Source organism: Oncorhynchus masou, chromosome 1 (assembly GCF_036934945.1).
Source record: "Oncorhynchus masou masou isolate Uvic2021 chromosome 1, UVic_Omas_1.1, whole genome shotgun sequence".
In the NCBI taxonomy this organism is placed as follows: domain Eukaryota; kingdom Metazoa; phylum Chordata; class Actinopteri; order Salmoniformes; family Salmonidae; genus Oncorhynchus; species Oncorhynchus masou.
In genome coordinates, this window is record NC_088212.1 from 39,004,395 (window position 1) to 39,027,740 (window position 23,346).

General features: G+C 42.2%; 1 protein-coding gene across 4 annotated transcripts in view; it reads left to right on the forward strand.

The window, feature by feature from the left end:
• Window positions 1-3,769: 3,769 nt before the first annotated feature.
• Window positions 3,770-23,346, forward strand: part of ppp3cca (protein phosphatase 3, catalytic subunit, gamma isozyme, a) — an 83,056-nt gene continuing 63,479 nt past the window's right edge. For 2 of the 4 annotated variants that reach the window (XM_064971252.1, XM_064971258.1), the window contains exon 1: window positions 3,772-4,386. In XM_064971252.1, coding sequence (XP_064827324.1) covers window positions 4,317-4,386 — 70 coding nt within the window. In that variant the 5' untranslated portion in view covers window positions 3,772-4,316. Of the gene's footprint in view, window positions 4,387-23,346 lie in introns of all 4 variants that reach the window. The other 2 variants (XM_064971246.1, XM_064971237.1) reach the window with 2 other exon arrangements.

The following is a 23,346-nucleotide window of genomic DNA, read 5'->3' on the forward strand; positions in this document are numbered from 1 at the left end:
GTAGCCATGAAGTGCTTTGAAAGGCACCATCATTCCAGAAACCCTAGACCCACTCCAATTTACATACCGCCCCAAAAGATACCCAGATGACGCAATCTCTATTGCACTCCACACTGCCCTTTCCCACCTGGACAAAAGGAATACCTACATGAGAATGCTATTAATTGACTACAGCTCAGCATTCAACACCATAGTGCCCACAAATATCCTCAAACTTTGACAGCTGCACCATCAAGAGCATCCTGACTGGTTGCATCACCATCTGGTATGGCAACTGCTCAGCCTCCATCCGCAAGGTGCTATAGAGGGTAGTGCATATAGCCCAGTACATCACTGGGGCCAAGCTTCCTGCCATCCAGGACCTCTATACCAGGTGGTTTCAGAGGGAGGCCTAAACATTGCCAAAGACTCCACCCACCCTAGTCATAGACTGTTCTCTTTGCTACCACATGGCAAGTGGTACCTGAGCGGCCAAGTCTAGGTCTAAAAGGCTTCCTAACAGCTTCCATCTCCAAGCCATAAAACTGCCTACATGTGCAGTACCAGTCAAAACTTTGGAAACACCTGCTCAGTCAAGAGTTTTTCTTTATTTTACTATTTTCTACATTGTAGAATAGTAGTGAAGACATCAAAACTATGAAATAACACGTGAAATTATGTAGTAATCCAAAAAGTTATAAACTAATCTAAATGTATTTTATATTTGAGATTCTTCACAGTAGCCACCCTTTGCTTTGACAGCCCTATTTGGTTAAAAACCAAGTCCATATTATGGCAAGCTCAAATAAGCAAAGAGAAACGACAGTCCATCATTACTTTAAGACATGAAGGTCAGTCAATGTGGAAAATTTCAAGAACTTTGAAAGTTTCTTGAAGTGCAGTCGCAAAAACCATCAAGTGCTATGCTGAAACTAGCTCTCATGAGGACCGCCACAGGAAAGGAAGACCCAGAGTTACCTCTGCTGCAGAGGACAAGTTAACTGCACCTCAGATTGCAGCCCAAATAAATGCTTCACAGAGTTCAAGTAACAGACACATCTCAACATCAGCTGTTCAGAGGAGACTGTGTGAATTAGAGGTCAACCGACCATGATTTTTCAACGCCGATACCGATTTATTGGAGGGCCAAAAAAGCAGATTGAATAACAATTGGCCGATTAATCGGTATTTATTTGTAATAATGACAATTACAACAATACTGAATGAACACTTATTTTAACTTAATATAATACATCAATAAAATCAATTTCGCCTCAAATAAATAATGAAACAGGTTAAATTTGGTTTAAATAATGCAAAAACAAAGTGTTGGAGAAGAAAGTAAAAGTGCAATATGTGCTATGTAATAAAGCTAACGTTTCAGTTCCTTGCTCAGAACATGAGAACATATGAAAGCTGGTGGTTCCTTTTAACACGAGTCTTCAATATTCCCAGGTAAGAAGTTTTAGGTTGTAGTTATTATAGGAATTATAGGACTATTTCCCTCTATACCATTTGTATTTCATTAAACTAAACAGTGTAACAGTATAGCTTCCATCCCTCTCCTCGCTCCTCCCTGGGCTCGAACCAGCAACACAATGACAACAGCCACCATCGAAGCAGCGTTACCCATGCAGAGCAAGGGGAACACCTGCTGGAAGGCTCAGAGCGAGTGACGTTTGAAACGCTATTAGCGCTCGCTAACTAGCTAGCCATTTCACTTCAGTTACACAAGCCTCATCTCAGGAGTTGATAGGCTTGAAGTCATAAACAGCGCAATGCTTGGCGCACAACTGTTTGAATGAATGTTTATGCGCCTGGTTCTGCCTACCACCGCTCAGTCAGATACTTAGATACTTGTATGCTCAGTCAGATTATATGCAACGCAGGACACACTAGATAATATCTAGTAATATCATCAACCATGTGTAGTTAACTAGTAGTTATGATTGGTTGTTTTTTTATAAGATAAGTTTAATGCTAGCTAGCAACTTACCTTGGCTTACTGCATTCGCGTAACAGGCAGTCTCTTTGTGGAGTGCAACGAGAGAGAGGCAGGTCGTTATCGTGTTGGACTAGTTAACTGTAAGGCTGCAAGATTGAATCCCCCGAGCTGACAAGGTGAAAATCTGTCGTTCTGCCCCTGAACAAGGCAGTTAACCCACCGTTCCTAGGTCATCATTGAAAATAAGAATGTGTTCTTAACTGACTTGCCTAGTTAAATAAAGGTATAAAAAATGTAAAAATAAATAAATAATAAAATCGTCAAATCGGCGCCCAAAAATACCGATTTCCGATTGTTATGAAAACTTGAAATCGACCCGAATTAATCGGCCATTCCGATTAATCTGTCGACCTCCAGTGTGAATCAGGCCTTCATGGTCGAATTTCTGCAAAGAAACCACTACTAAAGGACACCAATATTAAGAAGAGACTTGCTTGGGCCAAGAAACACGAGCAATGGACATTAGAGCAGTGGAAATCGGTCCTTTGGACTGAAGAGTCCAAATTTGAGATGTTTGGATCCAACCGCTGTGTCTTTGTGAGACCCAGAGTAGGTGAATGGATGATCTCCGCATTTGTGGTTCCCACCGTGAAACATGGAGGAGGAGGTGTGATCGTGTAGGGGTGCTTTGCCGGTGACACTGTTAGTGATTTATTTAGAATTCAAGGCACACTTCACTAGCATGGCTACCACAGCATTCTGCAGCGATATGCCATCCCATATGGTTTGCCCTTAGTCCCACTATCATTTGTTTTTCAACAGGACAATGACCCAAAACACACCTCCCAGGCTGTGTAAGGGTTATTTAACCAAGGAACATGATGGAGTGCTGCATCAGATGGCCTGGCCTCCACAATCACCCGACCTCAACCCAATTGAGATGGTTTGGGATGAGTTGGACCGCAGAGTGAAGGAAAATCAGCCAGCAAGTGCTCAGCATATGTGGGAAATCCTTCAAGGCTGTTGGAAAAGCATTCCAGGTGAAGCTGGTTGAGAATGCCAAGAATGTGCAAAGCTGTCATCAAGGCAAAGGGTGGCTACTTTGAAGAATCTAAATTATATTTTGATTTGTTTATCATTTTTTGGGGGTTACTACATGATTCCATGTGTGTTATTTCATAGTTTTGATGTCTTCACTATTATTCTACAATGTAGAAATGAGTAAAAATAAAGAAAAACACTTCAATGAGTACGTGTGTCCAAACTTTTGACTGGTACTGTACCTATTACCTCAATTACCTTGACTAACCTGTACCCAGCACATTGACCTGGTACGGCCTGTATGTAGCCTCGTTATTGTTATCATAAAAACCGAACGTTAGGTAATTTTTTTGTTTTTTTTTGTAACTTTAGCTTATTCAGTAAATATGTTCTAAACTCTTATTTTTCTTAAAACTGCATTGTTGGGCTTGCAAGTAAGCTTTTCTCGGTAAGGTCCAAACCTGTTGTTTTCGGCGCATGTGACAAATCCAATTGGATTTGATTTGACGTGTACGCATTACGTTACCATAGCTACGTCATTTCGTTAGGGAGTCAATTCCGCCTCCGCCATATTGTAGGAAATCCGTCTCTGGGTTGCCACTAGTTACCACAGTCACAAAGGCGAAATTTCCTATAATCGTAAAAATGTATTATTAATATTGTGTTGCTTTGTTTGTCTTAATTTAAGTATAGGCATAAGGTTAGCATTGTGGGTAGGGTTAAGGTTAGGTTTAAAATCAGATTGTAAGAAGATACATTTTAGAAATAGGAGGGGTTTATTACTTTGTGGTTGTGGTAAATAGGGACGACCGTCTGTGTGCGCTGTCAGATTAGAGTTTAATCCGTGGGGTTACGGTCAGAACGGGAACAATAGCTAGTTACACCTGGAACAGGGCTCGATAACCGCGAGGAAACGCTGGTTTGAAAGCGGCAGGTTTTATGGATGAGTCATCTAAGTAAATCCAAGCAATTTTATGATGAGGTTACTGACTAACGTTTATATTAGCATTCAAATGGATTGCAAGTGATTTGTCAATTTGATACCCAGCTAGTTTGCTAGCTAACTCTTAAAATCGAATTAAATTTATCCACTAAGTAAATAGTGAAGACTTTTGCTACACGGGACAATCACCACTTCTCTGTTTTCTATGGTCCATATCAATTTGTGACATTTTGACACGGATTAACGCTGTTAGTAATCGAACATAATCAAAATCAATCCTCTCGGGAAGAAAACAAATCTCTATTCACTCTCATAACTTCAAGACGGAGTAACCAGCTCGCGCTGCAAACTAGCTAGTAGAACTAGCTCATCAAACTTGGTCCTGAGTAGAGACCAGACGGAACTAACATGTCTGGAAAAGACAAAGACAAGGAGAACGCCGGAGAAAAACAATCTACAACTGAGCGGCTCGTAAAAGGTGAGTCGATTTTGCAAACGCAGCTAACTACAGTGCCGTTAGCTCGCTATGTAAATTACCTAACGTTCGGTTTTAACATTCCAAATGTTGGCTAGCTGACAAGTTCGGTAACGTTACTGTAGTTACACCAAATGAAGCTGCAAGAACATGCTACAGTAATTAACTCGTTAACGTTATATTGAACCAACCAGAACTGTATCTACTTGGCTGCAGTAACTAGCTTAGTTTAATTTAGTTCTGTCACAATGTTCAATTTCGCTAAGTAACAGTAGGACACAAGTTAACTTGTTAATAAATAAATATATATATATATAAACTCACTCCCCACATGTAGAAGTCAACAGGCACGACGACATACACAGAATGGTTTGAGAAAGGATTGATAGTGGCCAGTATATTTTCAAGACATGGTTTATAGCAGGCCTGCCATGAAGCTTTACTGTGACCAGAGGTGAATCAAGAGGCACATGTGACCCCTGGCTCTAAATCACCAGGGCATAGCTTTGTGGTTGCGGTCTGACACGTTCTTCCAGGAGGTCTACTTAGTCTATGGTCATGGAAAGTGATGTAAGGTACTTGGTATCATTAGGCATGTTTCAGTGGGGTAGTCTAGATAGGCCAATGATATCTCATCATGAGAAATGTAGTGACTGTGTGCAGTGTGCAACACAAGGGCCACTGAGGGAGAGTGGGCCGTGAGAGGTTTGCTATTGCTGTGATTAGGCTGGCAAGGTGGATTTCTTAACTCCGCTCTTGTGGACCTTATTAGCACTGCCTGGCCTGAAGGGTCTGTGCAGCTGAGCACAAGCCAGCTCTCCCCCTCGGCCAGCCCAGCTCTACCCACCAATTCAGGTCGAGAGGGCCAGGAGCAAGAGAATGCCCTGGGAGGGGATCAAAATGTATATGTATGCCAGTAGGGAGAGGGTAAGTTAATTGCGGAAAGAATCTTCCCAGTAACGTGCCCGACATGGTCTAGCCACGGGGTGTGGGATTGTGGGAGAAAGTGCAAAGTAGGGAGGAAGAGATTTGTTTGTACATCCAGTGGGGTCCCGGCATGGCAGTTTTAACTGTACCGAGGCTTGATGAGTAGAATGATGCTGCTAATCTTCCGATAGTGGTACTATCCAACTTTTTCTGTTGTGTCACACTAAAACTGACACTTTCTGTTTTCAATATGAAATCCTCTCCTTTGTGTATAGCCTACATTATTAAAGAGGTGGATGGGATGTGTTGTACAAGTGCTCTATTTGTACCACAACTGTAGTCCAGATGGAAAATGACAGATTCATAATTTTTTCTTTATTGGCGAGTTGATATTTTGCGCTTCACTTCATTTATGTGATTTAGGGGTAGCCTCAAATATCAGTAATTTGGTAATCGAACCAGACTGAACCAGAGTGTATGCTAACCATGTCTGCCTGTCTGAAAGGGAGAGGCCCAGCTTGATCCTGTGCCATGCACAGAGCATGTGATGTCACTGACTCAGTGGCAGAGAGGACCACCACTGTGTTAGAGCTGGGACGATAAGCCAGAAATGATTGACACTTAACGCAGGCATTTTGCTCATATAATTTATTACGATAAGTAGCCTATACTAGAGAGATGTGAAGTTCGAAATGAAGTAAGTATGGTAATATGGGTTATTGTTAATGGGACAATCAATGTCTACAACCATCAAACTAGTAGTAATAATTTAAAGGATATTTTAGGGCCCTATAAAATCCGTTAACGTATCAATTCTGACAATTTATAGTAATTTGGATTTTTGTCCATATCTACACTGTAATTATCTAATTTGGCTGAGTAATGTGTTAAGTGTTTAGGGCAATTCGGCAGGGAGGACAACATAATGTCCAACTCCCCCCACAGCTACCTGAGCCATATTTTTAACCAGGAAAGTTGACTGAGAACACGTTCTTATTTACAGCAACAACCTGGGGAATAGTTACAGGGGAGAGGAGGGAGATGAATGAGCCAATTGTAAGCTGGGGGTGATTAGGTGACCATATGAGGGACAGCTTGGGAATTTAGCAGGACACCAGGGTTAACAACCCTACTCTTACGATAAGTGCCATGGGATCTTTAATGACCTCAGAGAGTCAGGACACTTGTTTAACATCCCAGCCGAAAGACCACACCCTACACAGGGTGGGATATTTATTTTTTTGCCCAGAGGAAAGTGCCTCCTACTGGCCCTCCAACACCACTTCCAGCAGCATCTAGTCCCCCATCCAGGGACTGACCAGGACCAACCCTGCTTAGCTTCAGAAGCAAGCCAGCAGTGGGATGCAGGGTGGTATGCTGCTGGCATCCTGATTCTATAGCCTAATCATTCAGTGTGCCATTGTCCCCTTTTGTGAGTGTTTGATACAATTAATAGAATGACTATTTCTATACCAGCAGGATCCAAATCTGAACCAAAGATTGAATAAATATTGGCCCTTTGTCTTGTTTGTTATGGCAATTTGGGTGAGATGTAGGTCTTGTTTGTCATTAAGTTGTATGTCTCGTTTGTCATTGAACGGCCATGCTAATTAGTAAACTAATCTAAAGGACATACACTATATATATAAAAGTATGTGGATACCCCTTCAAATGAGGAGAATCGGCTTTTTCAGCAACACCCGTTGCTGACTGGTGTATAAACTCGAGCACACAGCCATGTAATCTTCATAGGCAAGCACCGACAGTAGAATGGCCTCACTGAAGATCTCAATGACTTTCAATGTGCCGCTGTCATAGGATGGATTCCAACAAGTCAGTTAGTCAAATTTCTGCCCTGCTAGAGCTGTCCCTGCCAACTGTAAGTGCTGTTATTGTTAAGTTTAAATGTCTTAAGAGCAATAATGTCTCAGCCGCAAAGTGGTAGGCCACACAAGCCCACAGAAATGGACCTCAGAGTGTGTAAAAATCATCAGTCCTCGGTTGCAACACTCACTACCAAGTTCCAAACTGCAAGCACCGTCAACACAAGAACTGTTCTTTCAGAGCTTAATGAAATGGGTTTCCATGGCTGAGCAGCCGCACACAAGCCTAAGATCACCATGCACAATGCCAAGCGTCGGCTGGAGTGTTGTGAAGCTCACCTACATTGGACACTGGCAGTGGAAACACGTTCTCTGGAGTGATGAAATCACACTTCACCATCTGGCAGTCCAATGGACTAATCTGGGTTTGGTGGATGCCAGGAGAACGCTACCTGCCCGACTGCATAGTGTCAACTAGAGGTCGACCGATTATGATTTAACGCCAATCCCGATACCGATTATTGGAAGACAAAAAAAAGCTGATACCGATTTAATCGGACGATTTATAAAAAATAAAAATGTATTTGTAATAATGACAATTACAACAATACTGAATGAACACTTATTTTAACTTAATATAATACATCAATAAAATCAATTTAGCCTCAAGTAAATAATGAAACATGTTCAATTTGGTTTAAATAATACAAAAACAAAGTGTTGTAGAAGAAAGTAAAAGAGCAATATGTGCTATGTAAGAAAGCTAGCGTTTCAGTTCCTTGCTCAGAACACCAGCCCGCTTCTGCCTACCACCACTGTCAGATACTTAGTTGCTTCTATGCTCAGTCAGATTATATGCAACGCAGGACACACTAGATAATATCTAGTAATATCATCAACCATGTGTAGTTAACTAGTGATTATGATTGATTGTTTTTTATAAGATAAATTTAATGCTAGCTAGCAACTTAACTTGGTTTACTGCATTCGCGTAACAGGCAGTCTCTTTGTGGAGTGCAACGAGAGAGAGGCAGGTCGTTATTGCGTTGGACTAGTTAACTGTAAGGCTGCAAGAATGGATCCCCCGAGCTGACAAGGTGAAAATCTGTCGTTCTGCCCCTGAACAAGGCAGTTAACCCACCGTTCCTAGGCTGTCATTGAAAATAAGAATGTGTTCTTAACTGACTTGCCTAGTAAAATAAAGGTATAAAATGTTAAAAAAATCGGCACCCAAAGATACCGATTTCCGATTGTTATGATAACTTGAAAGCGGCCCTAATTAATCGGTCGACCTCTACTGCCAACTGTAAAGTTTGGTGGATGATAAATAATGGTCTGAGGCTGTTTTTCATGTTTCAGGCTAGGCCTCTTATTTCCAGTGAAGGGAAATCTTAACGCTACAGCATACAATGACATTGTAGACAATTCTGTGCTTCCAACTTTGTGGCAACAGTTGGAAGGGCATTTCCTGTTTCAGAATGACAATTCCCCCATATGCACAAAGCAAGGTCCGTACAGAAATGGTTTGTTGAGATCGGTGTGGAAGAACTTGACTGGCCGGCACAGAGCCCTGACCTCAACCCTGTCGAACATCTCTGGGATGAATTGGAACGCCGACTGCAAGCCAGGCCTAATCGCCTAACATCAGTGCCTGACCTCTCTAATGTTCTTGTGACTGAATGGAAGCAAGTTCCCGCACCAATGTTCCAGCATTGAGTGGAAAGCCTTACCAGATGAGTGGATGGAGGATGTTATAGCAGCAAAGGAGGTACCAAATCCATGTTAATGCCCATTTTGGAATGAGATGTCAAACAAGCAGGTGTCCACATACTTTTGGTTATGTACTGTATATAAACTCAGTTTAGGCTTATCCTAAACTATGATTTTGTTTCCAAACTCTTGGTCCTCCTGACCAATAGCAGTTTGAATCTAGTCTCCAACATAAATTTTGCAGTGGATTTAGTCACCACCACTGTAGACTGGGATCATGTGCAGGTGACCCTAGAATACTATGGCTGATCTGTGTGATCCAGCCCTCTTGCTCCAGTCAGTTTCACTGAGATGGTGTTGTTGTTCCCAATAACTGGCCAATAGGCCTAGCCCTTGACACATGCTAGCTACTGCCTGCCTTGCCTTCACACCTCACTGAGTTGCCATCCATCCATATTTTCTTGGATCCTTGCGGCCAGGATCTTGCCATCAGTGGGGCTAGCTCGCTAGGCTTCTAAATAAACAGTCTGAACTTCGAATCCCCTGCTAATAGAGGCTTTGCCTAATCTCTTAACGCTTGTACCCAGCTTACAGTTCCTTTCATTGCCTGCCTTGTAGGTCCAGGAACGCTTACTGTTTATTTATACCACACTTGTCAGAGCATGACAGCTTGTATTGATCATAGGCTGACCAAGTTGGAGCTCACTATGTGTTCTGCTGGTGCAATCCCACTGCAGGCCGGCCAGGTCCGTGCCAGTAATCCCCCTCCCCCATTCACCATCCCAAGCCAGCTCATCACACAGCCAACCTACACCCTACCTGTCCTGTGCTGCACACCAAAACAAGGCTGCTGGACTCCTAGTAGGCTATCCACAAGGCTCTGTTCAAAGGTAGTACACTATGTAGGGAATAGGATGGACTTGCATTTGACTGATTTGTTGCTCCAAAACCTGTCGAAGATGCCAGTGGAGTAAAGAGACGTGTCATTTTGTTTCAGCATGACAAACGGTGTGTCAGACTGCTTCTCAGACAGGTAATATTATCAATTGATTCTGCTGCTGACACATTGCACAAGTCAACCAAACCCCTCATCTCTCCAGACCGGCCTCAACCTCCTGGAAACCTGTGACTGATGATAGTAGGTAAGGTTAGGCTGTAGCCTAATGCATCAGGCTGCCTCTGGTCCTCTGGACAGCCAGGTGCCGCCACACTGATTTAAACACACCCGCACAAAAGCTCAGTAGAGCTCACTCATATTCCAGCCATTTGTTTGTGTGACTTTCGTGAGCGGCATGTGGCCTCGAATCTCTGTTGATGTTCTGTGCGGTGTTACAACCTGAGCCATGTGGAGACTAAGTGGCCCATGATCCGGACTTTAACCCCGCCTGTGCCCTCTTCTCAGGCACCTAAGGTAACAGTCTGGACAGTGGTATGGATCTAATGGCACAGATTGTCAGGGGTTTGGTTTAGCAGACAGTTGTTCATGAACCCACAGTTAACCGGTTTGACGCTGACAATACATTATCGGTCTATATAGGTTTAAACTTTTTTGATGGCCACGGTTTAAAAAGAGCTACTATTCTTATTTCTAAACTTGTAATTAAAGCTTGCTTCCTATTTGCCCTTAGCGTGCATACCTGCCTACCATACGCCTGTCAGCGTATCACCCACCACTTTACAATGTGAGCTGGATGCAGTATAATTGTTTGAAACGTGAACGTTTTGCTTTACTTCAAATAATGAGGAATGTCTTGCCTTTCTTCAAAGTAGCCTTGCCAAAATCCAACCATAGAAATGTCGAGGCAGTCTGTAGCAACGTTGACAGAAATGTGCATCCCTACACCCCCAGACATGGCCCCGCCTGGAAGTTGTTAGGATCACAAACACATTGACCAAACTGTCTCTGTGCATGTGTCATTGTACGCATTTTGATTTTTGTCCATCCCCACCAGATGCATTCATGGCACGCAAGTTAAAATGGCGAGCTGGGCGTATGCACGCTGACACGGTTGCCAGTTGTAGTGTTTCCTCCGACACATTGGTGCGGCTGACGTCCGGGTTAAGTGTGCAGTGTGTCAAGAAGCAGTGCGGCTTGGCAGAGTCGTGTTTTGGAGGACACGGCTCTCGACCTTTCCTCTCCCGAGTCCCATCACTGCAACTCCAGTACAGACAAGACTGTAACTACCAATTTGGATATTACAAAAAAGGAGTAAAAAAAAATGAGTAGATGGGAGATGCCGAACTTGCAGGGCATCAATCGTCTAAAAAATAACCAATTTCTATTTTAGCGCCTGGCTATGCAGATTCCTGTAGTTTGGATGAAATTACTGAATAACATGTACTGTATGTGGGCAATTCCATGGTAGAAAATGATATACATTTTTTTATCATAATCTTTATTTTAATAGGCAAGTCCGTTAAGAACAAATTCTTATTTACAATGTCGGCCTACCCGGCCAAACCCAGACGACACATGGTCAATTGTGCGCTGCCCTATGGGACTTCCAATCACGGCCGGATGTGATGCAGCCTGGATTCGAACCAGGTACTGCAGTGACGCGCCACTCGGGGAGCTTTGACTGAGGTTTTTTCCCTTTAAAATGTATGCCAAACAAAAATCATTGATTTCAAGTTTAACTAACCACAAGGACTACTTTTAAACAATTTCCACAGAAAAAAAGTCTAAAATGTATTTAGTGCAAGAACTGTGCAGATACCAACTTTGGTAACAGAATTATGGTAAATAATAATTGAAAAAAAAATTGTCTGCAGAAAGAATGTGTCAACAATGGCATGGCACCTTGAGTTTGAAAAAAATGTCTTTTGGTTATTGAAGGGAAGTGGATTTACACCCGGAAACGGAATTACGATAAAGGAATTACATTATGGGTCCCTGATCTATACAACACAGAAATGCATATCTCATGTTTCACAAGTTTGGGCAGCACAGTAGAGAAAAGTGCAGTACAATACAGCACACCAGAGCAGAGTATGGTAGAGTTCAGTGTAGTTGAGTACAGTACAATATACCTTACTTTTCTGTGCTGTATTGTACTGCATTATTGTATTAGAATGTGCTCTACTCACTGTACAGGGCTGCACTGTTCTCTAGTCACTGTAGAGTAATGTATTATCCAAACATACAACTATGATAGGTTCAGATTTGGTCCGGTCCGTCTGTGGACATTATCAAGGCCAGGGTGGACTGACCAGATTTCAACGTCCATGGACATACGGTGTCGGTCAGTGCTCCGTGGGTGAGGATGCTGGTTACAGTAAATGGAAAGCGAGGGGCCTCATGGGTAGGTGTCAAAGAGCTGGGAGAGGTGGCATTAACTGGAGAGAGAGGGGGGTTGTCCATACAAGACTTTTTTAAACACTTTTGGTTTGACCACCAGACAACAGAAAGACAAAACAGCTATGAGTTGAAAATACAGTGCATTTGGAAAGTATTCAGACCCCTTGACTTTTTCCACATTACAGCCTTATTCTAAAATGGTTTAAATAAAAGCGTTTCCACAATCTACAGACAATACCCCATAATAACAAAGCGAAAAGTTTTTATTTGTATTTTTTCAAATGTATATATATATTTTTTTAAATAGAGAAATACCTTATTTACATAAGTATTCAGACCCTTTGCTATGAGACTTGAAATTGAGTTCAGGTGCATCCTGTTTCCATTGAACATCCTTGATGTTTCTACAACTTGATTGGAGTCCACCTGTGGTAATTTCAATTAATTGGACATGATTTGGAAAGGCACACACTTGTCTATATAAGGTTCCACAGTTGACAGTCCATGTCAGAACAAAAACGAAGCCATGAGGTCGAATGAAGTCTGTATATCTCCGAGACAGGATTGTGTACAGGCACAGATCTGGGGAAGGTTACCAAAAAAATGTCTACAGCATTGAAGGTCCCCAAGAACACAGTGGCCTCCATCATTCTTAAATGGAAGAGGTTCGGAAACACCAATAATCTTTCCAGAGCTGTCCGCCTGACCAAACTGAGGAATTGGGGGATAAGGGTCTTGGTCAGGGAGGTGACCAAGAACCTGATGGTCACTCTAACAGAGCTCCAGAGTTTCTCTTGTGGAGGTGGGAGAACCTTTCAGAACGACAGCCATCTCTGCAGCACTCCACCAATCAGGCCTTTATGGTAGAGTGGCCAGACGGAAGCAACTCCTCAGTAAAAGGCACATGAGAGCCCGCTTGGAGTTTGCTAAAAGGCACTTAAAGGACTCTCAGACCATGAGAAACCAGATTCTCGGCTCTGATGAAACCAAGATTGAACACATGGGCCTGAATGCCAAGCGTCATGTCTGGCGGAAACCTGGCACCATCCCTACAGTGAAGCACGGTAGTGGCAACAGCATGCTGTGTGGAAAAGAATTTAATCAAATTTAAAATGTTAAAAAGTCAAGGGGTCTGAATACTTTCTGACTGCACTGTAACAGTATGCCACTGGAAGGGAGGCCAGTAGTTGGTGACCAAACTGTGGTTTATGACTTATTTCCCATTGTAGCCAATTCAGTTGCATTAATTCCCTGACTGATTTGTTTGGTTATTGGTAACGGAATTGCACATTTATCACTTGTTTATGTATTATTATCAGTAAAATCACCATTTGGTAGCTCTACCGTTACTTGTTACTTCTGTGAACTTTCATTATTCTCCCTCATGAGGGAGATAAATTAGAAAATATCTTGTGGGATTTTGGTACTTGAATTACAATGAAATATTTCTTAAACTTACTGAAGGTAAACAATGTATCCAAAACTAAATATAAGTGTTATTAGCTGGCAGGGTTCATTCTGTCAACATTGTTTGTGTATTTCTGATACCTTTTTAAAACTTCATAGGGATCAAATCCAGTTAGCGGGATCAATTTGACAACATCCGGTGAAATGGCAAAGCGCCAAATTCAAATATTATAAATATTTAACTTTCATAAAATCACAAGTGCAATACACCAAAATAAAGCCTAACTTCTTGTTAATCCAGCCACCGTGTCAGCTTTCAAACAGGCTTTACGGCGAAAGCAAATAAAGAGATTATCTGAGGACAGCACCCCATCATACAAACACGTGAAATCATATTTCAACCAAGCAGGTGCGACGCGAAAGTCAGAAATAACGATATAATTCATGCCTTACCTTAAGTTCTTCTGTTGGCACTCCAATATGTCCCAGAAACATCACAAATGGTCCTTTTGTTCAATAAACTCCTTTTTTTTATATCCCCAAACTGTCAATTTATTTGGCGTGTTTGATTCAGAAAAACACCGGTTCCAACTCGCCCAACATGACTACAAAAGATCTAATAAGTTACCTGTAAACTTTGTCCAAACAACTTTCCTAATCCGTCCTTAGGTATCCTAAAACGTAAATAATCTATTACATTTAAGATGGAAAAAAGTGTTCAATAGAGGATAAAATCAACGTGGAGCGCGTGAGACCTGGAGTGCGATTAATCGTCTGATTTAAAAAAAAAAAAATTATTTTTTTATTATTATTATTATTTTTTTGTAATGACAATTACAACAATACTGAATGAACACTTATTTTAACTTCATATAATATCAATCAATTTAGCCTCAAATAAATAATGAAAGAGGTTCAATTTGGTTTAAATAATGCAAAAACAAAGTGTTTGAGAAGTAAAAGTGCAATATGTGCCATGTAAAAAAGCTAACGTTTAAGTTCCTCGCTCAGAACATGAGAACATATGAAAGCTGGTGGTTCCTTTTAACATGAGTCTTCAATATTCCCAGGTAAGAAGTTTCAGGTTGTAGTTATTATAGGAATTATAGGACTATTTCCCTCTATACCATTTGTATTTCATTAACCTTTGACTATTGGATGTTCTTATAGGCACTTTAGTATTGCCAGTGTAACAGTATAGCTTCCGTCCCTCTCCTCGCCCCTACCTGGGCTCGAACCAGGAACACATCAACAACAGCCACCTTCGAAGCATCGTTACCCATCGCTCCACAAAAGCCGTGGCCCTTGCAGAGCAAGGGGAACAACTACTTCAAGGTCTCAGAGCAAGTGACGTTTGAAACAGTATTAGCGTGCACCCCGCTAACTAGCTAGCCATTTCACATCGGGTACACCAGCCTAATCTCGGGAGTTGATAGCTCAATGCTTGAAGCACAGCGAAGAGCTGTTGGCAAATGCACAATAGTGCTGTTTGAATGAATGCTTACGAGCCTGCTGCTGCTTACCACTGCTCAGTCAAACTGCTCTATCAAATCATAGACCAATTATAACATAATAACACACAGAAATATGAGCCTTATGTCATTAATATGGTCAAATCCGGAAACTATATTTTCAAAAACAAAACATTTATTTTAGTGAAATATTCCGTATTTTACGTTTATTTTAGTGAAATATTCCGTATTTTATCTAACGGGTGGCATCCCTAAGTCAAAATATTGCCTTTACATTGCACAATCTTCAATGTTATGTCATTATGTACCATTCTGGCAAATTAATTACGTCTTTGTTAGGAGTAAATGGTCTTCACACAGTTCGCAACGAGCCAGGCAGCCCGAACGGCTGCATATGCATATACCTTGACTGCTTGCACGGAACGCAAGAGTGACACAATTTCCCTAGTTAAAAGAAATTCATGTTAGCAGGCAATATTAACTAAATATGCAGGTTTAAAAATATATACATCTGTATTGATTTTAAAGAAAGGCATTGATGTTTATGGTTAGGTACGCATTGGTGCAACGAAAGTGCTTTTTTCGCGAATGCGCTTGTTAAATCATCACCCGTTTGGCGAAGTAGGCTGTGATTCGATGAGAAATGAATAGGCATCGCATCGATTATATGCAATGCAGGACAAGCTAGATAACTACATATGGTTGATATTACTAGTTTATCTAGTGATTATGTTAAGATTTTTTGTATAAGTTTAATGCTAGCGAGCAACTTACCTTGGCTTCTTGCTGCGCTCACGTAACAGGTAGTCAGCCTGCCACGCAGTCTCCTCGTGGAGTGCAATGTAATCGGCCACAAAAATGCAGATTACAGATTGTTTTGAAAACTTGAAATCGGCCCTAATTAATCGGTCGACCTCTAGTCTACACTGTACATTGTACAGTACAAGAATACTGCTAGCCAAACACAAGTCTCTTGCTAGGCGTGCAATTAAATTAAAGAGCAGCTACACCCTCCACATTTGAGGGGGGATTATTACCAGACCTCAAGGCCCGGGTATCCTGGAAGGACATTGACTTCATCCCGTCAGTTGAGGATGCCTGGTTATTCTTTAAAAGTAACTTCCTCACCATTTTAGATAAGCATGCTCCGTTCAAAAAATGCAGAACGAAGAACAGATATAGCCCTTGGTTCACTCCAGACCTGACTGCCCTCGACCAGCACAAAAACATCCTGTGGCGGACTGCAATAGCATCGAATAGTCCCCGTGATATGCAACTGTTCAGGGAAGTCAGGAACCAATACACTCAGTCAGTCAGGAAAGCTAAGGCCAGTTTCTTCAGTTTCAGTTTCTTCAGGCAGAAATTTGCATCCTGTAGCTCCAACTCAAAATAGTTATGTGACACTGTGAAGTGCATGGAGAACAAGAGCACCTCCTCCCAGCTGCCCACTGCACTGAGGCTAGGTAACACGGTCACCACCGATAAATCCATGATAATCGAAAACTTCAACAAGCATTTCTCAATGGCTGGCCATGCCTTCCGCCATGGCTACTCCAACCTCGGCCAACAGATCCGACCCCCCCCCCCGCAGCTACTCGCCCAAGCCTCTCCAGGTTCTCCTTTACCCAAATCCAGATAGCAGATGTTCTGAAAGAGCTGCAAAACCTGGACCCGTACATATCAGCTGGACTTGACAATCTGGACCCTCTATTTCTGAAACTATCCGCCGCCATTGTCGCAACCCCTATTACCAGCCTGTTTAACCTCTCTTTCATATTGTCTGAGATCCCCAAGGATTGGAAAGCTGCCGCAGTCATCCCCGTCTTCAAAGGGGGAGACACCCTGGACCCAAACTGTTACAGACCTATATCCATCCTGCCCTGCCTATCTAAGGTCTTCGAAAGCCAAGTCAACAAACAGGTCACTGACCATCTCGAATCACACCGTACCTTCTCCGCTGTGCAATCGGGTTTCCGAGCCGGTCACGGGTGCACCTCAGCCACGCTCAAGGTACTAAACGATATCATAACGGCCATCGATAAAAGACAGTACTGTGCAGCCATCTTCATCGACCTTGCCAAGGCTTTCGACACTGTCAATCACCATATTCTTATCGGCAGACTCAGTAGCCTTGGTTTCTCTGACTGCCTTGCCTGGTTCACCAACTACTTTGCAGACCGAGTGCAGTGTGTCAAATCGGAGGGCATGCTGTCCGGTCCTCTGGCAGTCTCTATGGGGGTGCCACAGGGTTCAATTCGCGGGCCGACTCTTTTCTCTGTATATATCAATGATGTTGCTCTTGCTGCAGGCGATTCCCTGATCCACCTCTACGCAGACGACACCATTCTATATACTTCCGGCCCGTCCTTGGACACTGTGCTATCTAACCTCCAAAAAAGCTTCAATGCCATACAGCACTCCTTCTGTGGCCTCCAACTGCTCTTAAACGCTAGTAAAACCAAATGTATGCTTTTCAACCGTTCACTGCCTGCACCTGCACGCCTGACTAGTATCACCACCCTGGATGGTACCGACCTTGAATATGTGGACATCTATAAGTACCTAGGTGTCTGGCTTGACTGTAAACTCTCCTTCCAGACTCATATCAAACATCTCCAATCGAAAATCAAATCCAGAATCGGCTTTCTATTCCGCAACAAAGCCTCCTTCACTCATGCCGCCAAACTTACCCTAGTAAAACTGACTATCCTACCGATCCTCGACTTCGGCGACGTCATCTACAAAATAGCTTCCAACACTCTACTCAGCAAACTGGATGCAGTTTATCACAGTGCCATCCGTTTTGTCACTAAAGCACCTTATACCACCCACCACTGCGACTTGTATGCTCTAGTCGGCTGGCCCTCGCTCCATATTCGTTACCAGACCCACTGGTTCCAGGTCATCTACAAGTCCATGCTAGGTAAAGCTCCGCCTTATCTCAGTTCACTGGTCACGATGGCAACACCCACCCGTAGCACGCGCTCCAGCAGGTGTATCTCACTGATCATCCCTAAAGCCAACACCTCATTTGGTCTTCCTTTCGTTCCAGTTTTCTGCTGCCTGTGACTGGAACGAATTGCAGAAATCGCTGAAGTTGGAGACTTTTACCTCCCTCACCAACTTCAAACATCTGCTATCTGAGCAGCTAACCGAACGCTGCAGCTGTACATAGTCTTATCGGTAAATAGCCCACCCAATTTTACCTACCTTATCCCCATACTGTTTTTATTTATTTACTTTTCTGCCCTTTTGCACACCAGTATCTCTACCTGTACATGACCATCTGATCATTTATCACTCCAGTGTTAATCTGCAAAATTGTAATTATTTGCCTACCTCCTCATGCCTTTTGCACACAATGTATATAAACCCTTTTTTCTACTGTGTTATTGACTTGTTTATTGTTTACTCAATGTGTAACTCTGTTGTCTGTTCACACTGCTATGCTTTATCTTGGCCAGGTCGCAGCTGCAAATGAGAACTTGTTCTCAACTAGCCTACCTGGTTAAATAAAGGTTAAAAAAAATAAACAAATAAACAAAAGTGGTCTCCTGATCTGGTTTCGGCATGGTTGTGGACTATTTTATGAATTATTTTGAGAGCAAAAACCTGATAACTCTGAGATCTGGAGAAAAATACAACAAAATTTATCAAACGTATTTTATAGGGCCCTACAACTGTAGAGTGACTGTTCAAAATCGCTAACAATAACCTCCTTTTCTGAGATTGTTTGGCAGAAAAAATAAAACGCTTGCGCAATCAATTGTAAATATGATATTGTCAAGTTAAAATGTAATTGTGTGTATGGAGGGTAGGTCATTACAGGCTACTTGCTCAGCCCACAAATTAAACATTTAAATGCTGCAAACTTTCCGGGGCAGTATTTTTTTTTTTTTCATTCGGTGCAATAGCTTTCAGTTGGCACTAGCCTGGGTTGCCACTGGCAAATTTACCTGAATGTCAAACTCTGCAAGGGCATGCTAATTTAAAATATGGCTTGTCGTTATTAGCCTGGTTCTGTATGGAATGCAGGCACATTATGGGACACAGGTGTCTGGTCTCCACCCCGCTGATCCTCAACACTGGGACCCCACAAGGGTGCGTTCGCAGCCCTCTCCTGTACTCCCTGTTCACCCATGACTGCGTGGCCATGCACGCCTCCAACTCAATCATCAAGTTTGCAGAAGACACTACAGTGGTAGGCTTGATTATCAACAACGAAGAGACTGCCTACAGGGAGGAGGTGAGGGCCCCCGGAGTGTGGTGTCAGGAAAATAACCTCACACTCAACGTCAACAAAACAAAGGAGATGATCGTGGACTTCAGGAAACAGAAGAGGGAGCACCCCCCTATCCACATCAACGGGACAGTTGTGGAGAAGGTGGAAAGTTAAGTTCCTCGGCGTACACAACACGGACAAACTGAAATGGTCCACCCACACAGACGCAGCGTGGTGAAGAAGGCGCAGCAGCGCCTCTTCAACCTCAGGAGGCTGAAGAAATTTGGCTTGACACCAAAAACACTCAAACTTTTACAGATGCACAATCGAGAGCATCCTGTCGGGCTGTATCACCGCCTGGTACGGCAAATGCTCCTCCCACAACCGTAAGACTTTCCAGAGGGTAGTGAGTTCTGCACAACGCATCACCGGGGGTAAACTACCTGCCCCCAGGACACCTACACCACCCAAAGTCAAAGGAAGGCCATACAGATAATCAAGGACAACAACCACCCGAGCCACTGCCTGTTCATCCTGCTATCGTCCTGAAGGCGGGGTCATTACAAGTGCATCAAAGCTGGGACCGAGAGACTGAAAAACAGCTTCTATCTCAAGGCCATCAGACTGTTAAACAACCATCACTAACATTGAGTGGCTGCTGCCAACTTACTGACTCAAATCTTTTGCCACTTTAATAATTAAAAATTGGATGTAATAAATGTATCACGAGTCACTTTTAACAATGGCACTTTTATATAATGTCTACATACCCTACATTACTCATCTCATATGTATATACTGTACTCTATACCATCTACTGCATCTTGCCTATGCCGTTCGGCCATCGCTCATCCATAAATTTATATGTACATATTCTTATTCATTCCTTTACACTTTTGTGTATAAGGTAGTTGTTGTGAAATTGTTAGATTACTTGTTAGATATGTTACTGCATGGTCAGAACTAGAAGCACAAACATTTCGCTAATCACCTTGCAGCGGTGAACAATTGGTGCGACCATATCATGTGCTGGTGCCAACAACTGAAAACCTTTGTTGGAAAAAGTCTAGAGCCCTGTTAAGCTCATTGTTGATGCATTGTATGCTCATGCTTTGTCATACTTGGTGGGACAGCAATACAATATTTCCATTCACCTGCAGGCTAGAGTTGAGACAGAAGATCTAAGATTGATTCGCTGTGTCCGATTTGGTCATTGTTTTCTAAAGAAGACCAGTGTCTCTAGTCTTTACTCCCCTGTGCTAGTAGTAGGTTAGAAGAAGAGACTGTGGCTCTATGAAAGCTTCGAGGTCAATTGACCTGCTACCAATGTAACAACCAGGATGAAGGGAATGTTAGTCCCTACCTACAGTACCTGCCACACTGGAAATAATAGCCTGGGCACAAATACGTGGTAAAAGCCTTATCACGACCCTGTCTGTCTGTCTGGGTGGCTGGTAGTTAAATTCTAAAATGAAAACACACTGCTTTTCTGTTTTAAGGAATGGAGATGGTTGCTTCATGTATTCCAGCTGCCGACCCACTTCCAAGTTCCATACGTATAGTATTAATATAGTCTACACCTAAAAGCAGCATCGTTGTCATAATCTTTTCTAATTGCTTGCAGGTGTTGCTACTGGAGGTCGACCGATGTAATCGGAATAGCCGATTTAATTAGGGCCGACTTCAAGTTTTCATAACAATCGGAAATCGGTATTTTTGGGTGCCGATTTGCCAATTTCAAATATAAATTCTTTTATGTACCTTTTATTTAACTAGGCAAGTCAGTTAAGAACACATTCTTATTTTCAATGACGGCCTAGGAACACTGGGTTTACTGCCTTGTTCAGGGGCAGAACGACAGATTTTCACATTGTCAGCTCGGAGGTTCCAATCTTGCAACCTTACAGTTAACTAGTCCAACGCAATAACGACCTGCCTCTCTCTCGTTGCACTCCACAAGGAGACTGCCTGTTACGCGAATGCAGTAAGCCAAGGTAAGTTGCTAGCTAGCATTAAACTTATCTTATAAAAACAATCAATCATAATCACTAGTTAACTATACATTGTTGATATTACTAGATATTATCTAGCGTGTCCTGCGTTTCATATAATCTGACTGAGCATACAAGTATCTGACTGAGTGGTGGTAGGCAGAAGCAGGCGCGTAAACATTCATTCAAACAGCACTTTCGTGCGTTTTGCCAGCAGCTCTTCGTTGTGCGTCAAGCATTGCGCTGTTTATTACTTCAAGCCTATCAACTCCCGAGATGAGGCTGGTGTAACGAAAGTGAAATAGCGCGCGCTAACTACAGGGACGGAAGCTATACTGTTACACTGGCAATACTAAAGTGCCTATAAGAACATACAATAGTCAAAGGTTAATGAAATACAAATGGTATAGAGGGAAATAGTCCTATAATAACTACAACCTAAAACTTCTTACCTGGGAATATTGAAGACTCATGTTAAAAGGAACCACCAGTTTCATATGTTTTGAGCAAGGAACTGAAACGTTAGCTTTCTTACATAGCACATTGCACTTTTACTTTCTTTTCCAACACTTTGTTTTTGCATTATTTAAGCCAAATTGAACATGTTTCATTATTTACTTGAGGCTAAATTGATTTTATTGATGTATTATATTAAGTTAAAATAAGTGTTGTTGTAATTGTCATTATTACAAATAATAATCGGCCGATTAATCGGTATCGGCTTTTTTTTGGGTCCTCCAATAATCGGTATCGGCTTTTTTTTTGGTCCTCCAATAATCGGTATCGGCGTTGAAAAATCATAATCGGTCGACCTCTTGTTGCTACGCAATTTAGCAGGGTTGGGAATTGCCAGGGACTTCACAATTCAATATTATCATGATACTTAGGTGGCAATACAATATGTATTGCAATTTGTCGGGGCATGGATTCTACAAGATGTCGAAAGCGTTCCACAGGGATGCTGGCCCATTTTGACTCTAATGCTTCCCACAGTTGTCAAGGTGGATGGATGTACTCTGGGTGGTAGACCATGGGCAACTGTTGAGCGTGAAAATAACAACTACCATCCCCCGTTCAAAGGCACTTAAATCTTTTGTCTTGCCCATTCACCTTCTGAATTGCACACATACCCAATCCATGTCCCAATTGTCTCGAAGCTTAAAAATCATCCCTTAAACCTGTCTCCTCCCCTTAATCGACACTGATTTAAAGTGGATTTAACAAGTGACATGAATAAGAGATCATAGCATTCACCTGGTCATTCTGTCAATGAAAGAACAGGTGCTCTTAATGTTTTGTATACTCTGTGTATGTCAGCTGCCGAGACACGAGAGAGGCATAATTAAAACGAGTTTTGATCAGTCATGGAATTAAGTGCTGAAAACATGTTGGCTCACTATTTAAAGAGAACAAGCTATAGGATGAAAAATATTGGTGCAGGTACAGTCGACTAGCACTAGCTAATGCTATCGATAGTCAAAGTATCTATAATATTGTCCAAAATAATATTGTGATGTAACTGTTTTTTTTTTTCCCCTCATCACTACAATTTTTTTTTAAACAAAAGATGGACATTTCTCTCTTATAATTGTTTTGACAGCTGAGAGTCCAGTATCTAAAACAAAGGGTTTTACACGATAGCAACCTTTTGCACTTTGCAAAGGATTGTGGGACTGTAGAACAGATTACCGCACGGGCCAGGTGTGCAATTTGACACTGACTGACAAGCCTACCACGGGATGCGGCTGCCTGCTGCCATAGAATCTATTAATGGCTGGGGTAGACACTGGATGCAGATAGGAAAGGTTTTCCATCAGTTTGTCTTAACTTACTACTTGATGGGTTATTGTTGTTTTATTGCCTAAGATGTGGGCTCTCTAGGCGAATGTGTTAACGTATGTATGTAAACTCGGCAAAAAAAAGCAATGTCCCCTCACTGTCAACTACGTTTATTTTCAGAAAACTTAACGTGTAAATATTTGTATGAACATAAACAAGAATCTACAATTGAGACATAAACTGAACAAGTTCCACAGACATGTGACTAAAAGAAATGGAAAAAAATGTGTCCCTGAACAAAAGGGGGTCAAAGGAGGTGGGGGATGTCTTCACT